General features: G+C 35.6%; 1 protein-coding gene across 1 annotated transcript; it reads left to right on the top strand.

Moving 5' to 3' along the window:
- Positions 1-9,771: 9,771 nt before the first annotated feature.
- On the top strand, positions 9,772-11,594 carry LOC131050361 (L-lactate dehydrogenase B-like). The gene has a single exon (XM_057984525.2). The coding sequence runs from the start codon at positions 9,949-9,951 to the stop codon at positions 10,996-10,998; it is 1,050 nt and encodes a 349-aa protein (XP_057840508.2). The 5' UTR covers positions 9,772-9,948; the 3' UTR covers positions 10,999-11,594.
- The last annotated feature ends 488 nt before the right edge of the window (positions 11,595-12,082 follow it).

Here is a 12,082-nt window from a genome sequence, read left to right as displayed (position 1 = left end):
TGATGAGGACCCAATGTTTATAAGTGTCTAGACTCAAAAAGGACTCCAAAAAAGTGTGTTGTTTGATGTAAAATTGTTTTGCATACACTTGAAGACACAAAAGACACAATGTTTTGCTGTTTGGTCTTGAATGTTTGAATGTTTAAAATAAGTCAAGCACAATTCTTATGGCTGGCCAAGACAATAGTTGTTGATCCCACATAGGGTTTTACCCCCGAGGCTACGCTATTCAGAGCGGATACTTAGATGCTTGACCTCACTGGCTCCACCCTCGACACTCACTTCTTGGGTCAACCAAGCGTCAGTCCCCACGAAAACTCCCCGTGGCGAACTTTGTATCTCTACTAAGAACCATATGTGTGTGGGCCGCTACCAGAGGTCCGACCTCCTGCCCCAACAACTAGAAGGATTTGGGCTTCTAAAACAAAAAGGTGCTAGTAAGGGCATCTGCTCGTGTGGCCATACATGCGGCACTTTCAGCTCTGTAAATACAGAAGGCTCCCAGCCGGTAGGGGTTACGCCCTACAACTGATCAAATAAATTTGATCAAATGGGTTTATGGGGAGACATAGTGTCAGTATGAACTAATCAGCACACATTATTCATAGTTTTCACCATGAATACATTTGTTTATAGTGGTTCGGAAGAGGTGGGTTTTCCTCGCTACCACTTGGGTTGTTCTCTTCTCACTAGTAGTCCTAATGACCACACGGGAAGACAGGCCCTCTAAAGATTAAACAAAAAGAGCCTATTGCTCAAGACACAAAAGACAATGATTCTATTTTAGTGCACCAATGGAAGTGTTTGCTAGTCTATGAAAACAAGGCACACAATAAAAATCCAAAAACCCTTGCCAAGGACCTACAACAAAAAGTTGTTAGTAGTTTGGGTTGTTTGAAATAATCACCCCTTCCTGCAAACACACAAGTTAGGTAAATTTTAAAACCCAAAAGACTTTGTGAAATAGTGGCCTTCAACCAAACGATTTTGCCTTCAAAACAAGCTGCACCAATTTCATTAGCTAGATCTGAAAATGTTAGCTCAAAATAAACCAGATCTGAAACCCTAAACAAAAAATCCAAAAATTGAATCAATAGAAATCCCGAAATTTGAAACTGTCGAACACAGATGCGGTTACCTTAGACACAGACGCGGCTCTGTGACGCAAATGTGGTTCTGTGTGTCACAGACGCGGTTATAAATCATAGACACGGCTATACGACACAAACGCGGCTTAAACAAGCACAGACGCGCCTTCAAGACATAAACCCAAGTTGCAAAACCTGCAAAACAAAAATATTGCCGAAACACAAACGCACTCCAAAATTCCACAGACGCGATTAAAAAACCTAGACGCTGTCCGAAAGTTCGCAGACGCGAAAATACCAAAAATGTCATCGAAAATGTCAGATCTGCAACTTCAAAAACACAAAATCTGCAACAAGGATGTTAAATGCAAAAGGGACAAGAGTCCCATCGGGCATGCCAAAATGTATATGGTGAAAATGGATAACAATAATAACAAAATTGAGAGGCTAAATGATTTCAACCACAAAATCCTAGCCTAACAACAACAAAGATCCACCATAACATATGAAGATTACCTAAGACAATGCAAATAAAACAAAATCACCAAGATTATACCATCACATGTCCAATAGGGTTTTGATCTCCATTCTTCCTATCTCCATTGATCTTGCTTGATATATTTGCTCTCAGATTTTATATGCACAAGAGCTCAATAAAGAACGGAATGTGGTTGCAAGTAGGATCATAATGTAGTCAATTGATCAAGTAGTTAGGTAATTAGGGCATTAGGGTTTGATAATGAAGGAAGCATCTCCTTATATAGAAGACACAATATGAAATGGAGGGATAAGATTGAGAGGTGTAAAAAGGAGGTCGGCTATGATTAGAGGGTAGGTAGAAGAAATAATAAAATAATGAAAGAGGTAGGTAGTGTATGAATTAAGAGATGAATGACATGTGTCATGGGTAGAAAAAGGCTAATGAATTAATTAAATAAATAAAGATTTATTTAATTAATAGAAGAAATAGGATCAATTAAATAAATAAAATATTTATTTAATTTAGGAAAAGGATAATTTAAATAAATAAATGTATTTATTTAAATGAGAAATAAGGCTAGAAGAGGATAAATGAATTAATTAAATAAATAAATATTTATTTAATTAATAGAAGAATTAGGCTAAAGTAATTAAATAAATAAAATATTCATTTAATTAGACATGACAATTTTAGGTGTCTACATGTGTAATTTTAAACTTAAGCATTCAATTTATCTAATTAAATGGATTAACTGTGATGTTAATATAATCTACAAAATTAATCTTCGTTGGTTACCCTTAGGAAAACATATGATAGACTTCCGTTGTGTTATTCAACGTGCAATGGTTTTAGTTAGTGCACTTAGTCTTTAACAAAAAAATAAATAAATTATTTCACCTTTTAGTTGCCTAGTTGTGTTGTTTTCCTTTAGGGTTCCTGGCGGGGCATTACAATGAGGTCTAGTGGTAGTGAGGACCACGTAAAAATATGCTTTGGCATGGTTTCTAAATAGTTTTCCGACAAACAATGACCATTATTTTCCACAGCATTATGGAGAGCACAACACAATGTACATCTATAGCCATAGATAATTTGTATTTCTTGAAGAAGAAACAAAGAGAGAAAAAAAGCGCCACTTCCAAATTTGTTGATTCTTCGATAAATCCTTTGTAGAAGGTTTTTGTTGTCTTGGTTTGCAACTTTGACAAGCCGATTTAATTGCCACAAAAATTTGGTTACAAATACTGAATCCATGTCTCAACTACAACTCATTATTGTTCATGAAATAGGCACATATGGCATCTAGTCCTTATCAGAGCCCATATTGCATATATTGTTGCAAGGTGTGTACCCTTGGTCTCCTTGTGTTGTGCAGTGCAACGCTCGAGTTTGTGACTTGGTTTAACCGCCTACTGTGGATTCTATAAGTATTGGTTGTATCGGGCATTAATAGGTGATTGTTGCAAGGTGTGTGCCCTTGGTCTCCTTATGTTGTGCAGTGCAATGCTCGGGTTTGTGACATGGTTTAACCGCCTCCTATGGATTCTATAAGTCTAGTGGTTGTATCAAGCATTAATAGGTCAATCTTTTGGAGCAACGACAATCGCACTTGTAACATATATCAGTCCAAGCATGGTGCAACATGGTTTCAAGTGTAAATCGATGATACCTGGGAAACATGTAGCTGCATAGATGGCAACACTAATAGTTTAGGGACTTGACAATAAATGGAGGTAAAAAAAATTTACCCACATCTGAAAACTAGAAGATAAGTTTTAATTTTAATATACAATTTTTAATGTATTATTTATAAATAGTAATTTTGTTTTTGTTTTATTTAACAAGTTTCAAAGTAAAAAATTTGTTGTACGAAATATATTTCAAAATGTAATTACTGTATATAGAAAAATCAAATTTTCAAAATTTTAATTTTAATTTTATATTGAATTTTAGTTTTAAATTATAGTATAAAATTACTTTCTACTTATTAATCACAAATAGTAAGATTTTTGTTTTATTTATAAAGTTTTAAAGTAAAACTTTTTTTTTATATTATTCTATATTTCGTTTATTTTTCAAATTTTGATTTGATAGTATTAATTAGTTAAGAAAGAAATTTCAAAATGTTATTGTACATTATGATGAAACAAATAATTCTTTTCTTTTCTTTTAAATGTACTATAATTTTTTTGTAATTTTCATCAATGCAACATGCAATTCAAATCATTGTTATGTTATACACTTTAAAATGAAATGTTAATCAAATTCTCATAGTGATTGTCAGACATCTTGTGTTTTAATTGAGGAAATAAAATAAAAGTAAATAAAACTTAGTGAATGCACAATGGTTAATTACCTTTTTTTATATAGAACATAAAAAATGGATTTACAATTATTCTTACTTACATCAACAAAGGATTGGCAAATGTTCTATAACCCCAAGTGGTTAGGGGTATTTTTCTACAAACTTTACTAAAAGTTCTAATTTTCCATTTAACATTGCCTACATCTCCAATCATTGTTAAGTTATTCTCAAATATTAAATGAGAATCAAGGAATGGTAATCTTAATATGGTCAATCTACCTTATTTTGCATCTGCAATTACATACTACAAGTGAAACTAGAAGATCACATCAATATAAAATGGGCAATCACATTTGACATCATCAAAAAATGAAATTTACAAGCATGCACTATATGAAAAGAATGCTACCTTAGCATGTTTGTCTAATCATCAAATAATAATTCTATTTATAAAAGATGTTTCAATGAGAAAGGCATAATTCTATTATCCAACATATGTGTCCATTAAGTATGTCATTCTAGGAGATACTCTTTCTCCATCTATCCAAACACCATGTTGATTTCGCAAAAAGCAACTTTACTTATCGATTGTTCATAAATGATATCACCCAAATTTATATCTCTTCTCATGGAGTCAATGGGGTACATCCTTTCGACTCATATGAACTAAATATAGTTGACTTAGTAGGGAGATGCTCATTCTTCATCTATCTCCTCAATAGTATAGTCCAACTATTTTTGTCTCCCAAGCGAATGGTAGGTGAGATTTTCGTTACCCTACACAACTTGGTTAGCTATTTCTTCTCTCTTGGTTTAGAAGTTGATTCCTTTCTTCTTTCATCCTAGAAGTAGACATCTGCCTTCCTCGACCTTATAATTCTCATCTTGAATATCCTGAATTCATTTCATAGTAGGAGGGAAATATTTCTTCCTTAATCAACCATCCTCCTCTTCTAGGTTGTTGTCATCAATTCACCTTGTAAAAGCTTCATGCTCCTTCTTAATTTGCAAGTGTCATGCGTTATATATCAAATAGCAAGTTTGTTAATCACATGACTTCATTCATGAAGCAGACTCATAGGCCCTAGAGTTATAAACTGTGCTTTGATACCAAAATGTAAAGACGTAAATCGTGCTAACTTCAATAATAGACAAAATACTCTTTATTCTTAAATAAACTCATAAATCGGTTAATAAATCTATTTCATTCCACTTTTCCATCCATAGCTTCATTTGATCATTCCATTTAAATCATAATAAACATGAAATTTCTATAAAAGATAAAGATTCTTCATTCAATAAATCGATAAAAGTAGTATCTCAATCATACAATACTTAGGCATTTCAAGTTGTCGTAAGCAATAAAAAAATAATACAAAGTAAAGGGTGAGATGCGTCTGTTGATCTGCAACGCAAGCTATCTTCAATGAAATCTTTAGCATGAAGACGAGAACAAGACTTAGGCGCTTTTTCCGCCCAATCTTGAAGCTTACGCTTCCCCAAAATTCTTAGTCAATCAAGAATACCTGACCCTGCACAAATTGCTTAGCAAAATAATTCGAAAGACAAGATGAAATCCGGTGCGTGCCTAGATGATGCATGCATTTTCAATTTTCTAATTCTATTAAGAAACAAGCAAGATCAATCAAGGATGTGGTAGAGAGTAGAAATAAAAGAAATTCATCTATTTCAATGGTTTATTCAATTTGATTACTTGGCCGAGTATAATGCCATGCATAGAAAAAATAGATAGTTTGGAAAAGAAAACTATTCTCTCTATAATCCACATTTGGCACCCGTCTTGGAAGGTAAGTTTCCACAAACACAAACCTATCTAGGTTTGTTCACATAAATCTTAGAATAAATATATGCAGAAGACAATCTTTCGCCTTTCAATTCTAGCTTCCTATTTCTTGCAAGATAAAAATACAATGCTAAAGAAGACAATCTTTCATTGAATAGAAATTGAAAGAATCAATCTTTTATTACAACCAATCCTATCTGACATGGAGCAATCTTTCATGGATAAACAAATATATATATGAAAAGAAAACAATCTTTTACTTCTATCTTTCAAGCAATTTAAAGACAATAATTAAATATTAAGAAGGTGTAACACATGTATGTATCTTTACATAGAAATTGAATAAAATGAGCACACATTCTTTTATTCAATTATCAAAACATTTAAATAACGTAATCATTAGCATGCATTCCATATCTTATGGTTTAGAATTCTTAGTTTATATCATCTAAGCTCTCTATCTTCCCATGTGTCTTGGTTCATTTACCTATTTTCTCAAAGCATCATATTTAGTTTAATACTAATTTGTGACTTTTCATGATTTAAATACTCAACTCACTGATTTTACTAATTTACCAAAACAATAATCTAACATGATGAAAATTCATAAAGCGTCTATCTATATGGCCTTTCAAATGAGACACTTGATAACCATATTTTCTCTTCATGCAAAGATCTAATTTGAAAGTGTAAGTCTTTTCTTTATGATATCAAAATTAGCTTCACTATTTAATAAGTCATAATCCTAATATTTCATCTTCTTCGCAGTTCAATTTCAAAGTCTCTCTCTCTATCCTCTTACTTTGTTCCTAGAGGATTTGGTGGTCTAATTTCTATGAATTTCATTTATGTTTATCAACAATCTTTTAGAAAATATTTCATTATTGCATCTATATTTGCATGATCATAATTTAAACAATTAACAATGATTTATATCGTGACTCTAACTCTTTCATTAGAATATTGCATAAAGCTAAAACTAGATCATTCTTTAACTCTTAAATCTCTATCTAACAAAACATGCTAGATTTTAGCCTACCTCAAGAAACGCGATCCATGTCTATTATGATCCTTGATAACTTCAAATTGCTTGCAATACGTTCGGATTCCAATTCTTTCCACCTCGACGCTCTTCTATCTCACGAGCTCTCCATTCTTGGTTCTTATCCTTTCTATATTCTGAATATTTCTCAAATAATAATAAAACAACTAACACACATTCAAGAGCCTAACCCTTAAGTTCGACGCTAAGTCGGAGATGATCATCATTGATTTTTTATGACTTGGTCGTAAACACGTCTAAACCTCCACTACTCATCTCTTCTACATTCCATTCTCTAATCCTTTGTTGCATCTCTCCTTCTATCTCTACTCTAAATTTCTCTCTTCTAACTAGCTCTAACTTACTATGCTCCTCTCTTTCTCGAGCCCTTGCCTCTATTTAAACTATTTTTTCCTACGTAATCTGCTATATCTTTGGCTTAGATAATGCTATGAGTTTGACACCTTCACTGCATTATTGACAGATCTATCACTTTACTACCCCACGTCTACTCCTTCCTAAGAGATTTTCCACTCTATTTGCCTTTGATTAACTAACTTATCGACAAGTTTGGGGTGGTGGGATGCTAATTGTTGTTTCCTGCAGTTGAGTCGACCTTGGATTGTGGAGGAGATGGTTGGTTTTCTCCACTATCACCGCGGAGACTACAGTCTTCCTACTGCCACCGTGGGTTATGGAGAAGTTTGCGGTTGCTATAAAGCCATGGCACTACATGCCAAGTTGCTTCCTCCCCCATCGGTCGCAAGCCACTATGCAATGGTCAATCTGCAGTTCGGTTGCATTGGAGTTGAACTGCAATAAGTCGACTTGTCGACTTCTACCAGTCGACCCACCAACCACCACCGCCACCTCTTTCTAATATAAGCATTAATATATATGTTAAACTTAAACATAATATATTTTGTTTAATTGAATTGCTGATATTAACTCCTATCTGGTAGGCGTATGGCTACGTGGAATAATCCTCATAGTGCTCATGTAGCACAAAGTCCTTATCCTGTTTGTACTCAATGAGTTTGATAAGGTGATAAGTCGATATTAATATTGATCTCTCTTCAGGCAAGTCATTTCTACATGTCTTAGTTAATTTTCCAAGTGTTAGTGTATGATTAGAACACTTCAAGTTGACTCCAGTCATGTCGACTTCCTCTAGCATGCATTATAAATCCGCCAATATTTCAAACAGGTTGGTATTTATATATCGACCAAAATATATAACATAAACTAGTTAACATGTTTTTTAATAAACCACTTTCCATAATTATATATATATATATATATATTGGATTTTCATTAAATAAAGAACTCATATACATATATATAATACGTATATATATTTATTTAATCTCAAATGATTACATATAGGTATAAACAAGATTCATGGCGTAATTAAATTTCATGATCATATATAAAAACTATATAGATATATATGTATATCATTGAATCAATATCTCATATACATATATATGTTATACTATTATCAATTTACCAAAGTAAATTCGTAAGTACAATATTTCATGCATTTATACATATCTGAAGAAAAAGATAATATAAATATAGGGTCAATATTCGTTTTTAAATCATTTACACATTTCATCTCTTTTAACAATAAAGCATAATATTTCACAATCACTCATGCAACTTAGATTTAATTCAATCACCACTCAAGTCATGCAATAAATGCTGATGTACAAATATTTAAATCAATCTTCTACTCATTCCAAATTCATCATTCCTATTTAAACAAACATTCAAATAAGGTCATTTAAATCATCCATCTTTTCAATTTACAAATTATAAATCCTAATGTGGTGTGTGAGAGATTCCATATATTCTAACGAAATACAAGAGCTAAGACAACTCTACTTGAACCATGTTCTCTCCTTCGTCGATGTTCACCTTTTCCTGCAATCACTTGCACTCAGTTGCTCATTAGCAATGACGATCCCAATTTTGCAATAAAAATTATTACTGATTGTTCGATTGTAAATAAATCATTTTAGTGCATTCGATCTCCTATCTTATTTCATTGACAATTCCAATTTCATTTCATTTCCATTTCATTTGCAAAAAATAAACATTATTTTCCTAATTAACATTATTTTCCTAATTAACATTCTCTCTCTCTCTCTCTCTCTCTCTCTCTCTCTCTCTCTCTCTCTCTCTCTCTCTCTCTCTCTCTCTCCTTATTGCAAACATAATATGAGCCTATGGGTAATTGAGCTTGATTATGTTCTTGATTCAACAGTCATGTTTTAGTCATGTTTGAATACATGTAAGTGGATGCATAGCTAATTTAAAGCTATCACGTCTCCATCAAGACATTTGTTGCACAAACTAAATCATTTCTTAAATGATCTACCAATTAACAACATGTACCACACAAATTTATACCAAAAAAAACCAAAATTTTGTCGAATAAACTTCCACCTCTTCGATGTGCCCATTGCATACCAATGATGCAATTGCTAGTTTTATATAGTTCATTACGTAATTAACATTCATTTATATTTTCCTTTCGATAGTTTACCGATGTATCCTTACACCAGTAAGTGTAACTGCAAGTGTCAGTAAATACGTTCAAACGTGCATCGTGCGCGCTCAATGACCTCATCCGTTCCCCTACATTAAGTTTAAAAGCAACCTACGAATCTTGTGGCGGAAGAATTTCCAAAATGTGATCGTAATGACGACCTAAAACCTTGCTTGGGCGGCAAGACAAAAACACGTCGTCTCATCACGTAATACAGTATGGTCCTGACAAACGGGACCTTAACGGAGTCGCCCGAGGGGACTCTGTCATTATTGTACGGGATGGTGCATACGCCCTCCAAGATCTCTGGAATGAATCTGCGCCTTACAAAGCTGCAACGACACAATTTATAAAATATAAATGTCAACGTTACAGACTTAGAACATTTGACTATAGCGTTCTCGAAGATGCAGAATCTGTCAAAGCGCTTCTCACCAATGTGGGGGAGAAAAGCCAGAATTCACAGAAAAGTCCGTTCTTACCAGTGGAAAATCGAGACCAAAATAGTTGGCTAAAACTTCTGGAAGGGAAGGCAAAGAAGAAGAGAGGAAAGTGAGATTCACCAGTTGGGGGTTCGGTTTCCATGGATGAGCTGCGCCTATATTAGATGACTTGTCTGGCACAACAAATCACAGAGATATTGAGATTTCAAGCGTTTTGAGAAGAAAAAAAAGATGGAGAAGGGAAAGAGAAGCACGAGCTACGGCGATTTGGGCATAGACATAGCCGGGAGCTTCTTCAAGTCGATAGAGGGCGTTGGACCCCTTTCACCCAGCACACGAAACACAAAGGTCACTGTTGTGGGCGTCGGAAATGTAGGCATGGCGGTCGCCCAAACCATTCTCACACAGGAGCTAACAAACGAGCTGGTGTTAATAGACGTGCAGGCCGAAAAGCTAAGGGGGGAGATGCTGGACCTGCAGCACGCCGCCGCCTTTCTCCCTCGCACAAAGATCATGGCCGACACCGACTATGCCGTCTCAGCTGGGTCGGACCTCTGTATTATCACAGCAGGGGCTCGCCAGCGCGATGGGGAGTCCAGGCTCGCACTGGTCGAGCGCAACCTCCACCTGTTCAAAAGCATTGTTCCCCAGGTCGTCAAATACAGCCCCAACGCCATTTTCCTGGTCGTGTCGAACCCGGTGGATGTTTTGACGTATATTACCTGGAAGCTTTCGGGATTCCCGGCGAATAGAGTAATCGGGAGCGGCACAAATCTGGATACTTCGCGCTTCCAATTCATGATAGCCGACCACCTGGATGTGAACGCGCAGGATGTGCAGGCGTACATGATCGGCGAGCATGGTGATAGCTCTGTGGCGCTCTGGTCCTCCATCAGTGTGGGAGGGATGCCCGTGCTGAGCTTCCTGGATAAGAATCAGATTCCCTATGAGAAGCACCATCTTGAGGCCATTCATCACACTGTTGTTAATAGTGCATATGAGGTCATTAAACTTAAGGGCTATACTTCCTGGGCTATTGGGTACTCGGCGGCTAACTTGGCCAAGAGTTTGCTGCGGAACCAGAGAAGGATCCATCCGGTTTCTGTTCTGGCTAAGGGCTTTCACGGAATTGAAGAAGAGGTTTTTCTTAGCCTGCCTGCACAGCTGGGCAGAGGTGGTGTGCTTGGTGTTGTTAATATCCACTTGACAGAGGAGGAGAGCCAGAGTCTCATGAAGTCCGCCCGGGCCATTCTCGACGTTCAACAACGCCTTACTATTTGAAAGTTTCTATATTTCCACGCCTTTCTATTTGACAGTTTAATGAGTTAGCCCGTACGTTTTTTTGTAAATTTGGCAGAATAGTGATGTGTCATATTTACCTTGTTTTCTAGAGAGAAAGAATACTAAGTTTTGTAAATTTGCTGTTGTTATTTCGTCAAAACCTATGTGCAAGGTGTAGAGTAGGCAAAATGGACTATATATGCGAGTTGGCATCAACAATGAGTCTGAATGTAGAAGCATATCCATATAACCTGATGATCCCATCATATGCAACTGCTCCTCAAGTGAATCCAAGCTCTGGGATGTATGATGCTCAACGCTCGTAGAAGGATTGGTAGGTGTATTCGCCTCTACAATAGCCAAATAATCTATAGGTGGATCATGATGTGCAACGTTGTCCAGGTGATGAGAATGATGTGAAGGTCCTGCAGCCTAGCTGGATTTCGAATGTGAATGACAGGATCTACCTACATGTCCTCATGTAAAGGAATCCCAGACTCTACTACAATGAAAGTGATAGGTCTTCAGACAAACAACTTCTTGTACTCCAAAGAAAACTATTTCCTATAAAATCATCTATGTTTGCAAGTGAAGGGACACCCGCGATAGCATAAGGATCAATAGCATGATCCAATGGTTTGGATTGTAGATGACTACTAAAATATTGACCCACACGATTAGAAGATATCTTAGATGTTGTAGCTACAATATCAATAATACTATCAATTTGTTTCCCTTTGGAAAGGAATAACAACCTGTTATGTTGTAGGGTCTAGGACTGGGGAGATAGCAAGCAACCTATGCTCAACCAAGGCCCTAGTTGGATGCCTTTATTTTCTTTACAATAGGGCTCCCTATCAGCAACCCTACCATGTCTCTAACCAAAATATGTTGGTAGGTCGAAGTACTTGATTTTGAGGCCCAAATAAACCTCAAAGTATAATTATTGTACAAAATATAAAGGAATTTGGTCATTATTTGGATAATGATCATGAGGTGCAAGAAAATGTGGGTATATCAAAGGGGTTATTTGAGCATCAACACATCTAGTCACCTAATATGCCCTCACTTGGGATCTACAAGT

Source organism: Cryptomeria japonica, chromosome 3 (genome assembly GCF_030272615.1).
Source record: "Cryptomeria japonica chromosome 3, Sugi_1.0, whole genome shotgun sequence".
NCBI lineage: Eukaryota > Viridiplantae > Streptophyta > Pinopsida > Cupressales > Cupressaceae > Cryptomeria > Cryptomeria japonica.
This window is presented reverse-complemented; position numbering and strand designations above follow the sequence as displayed.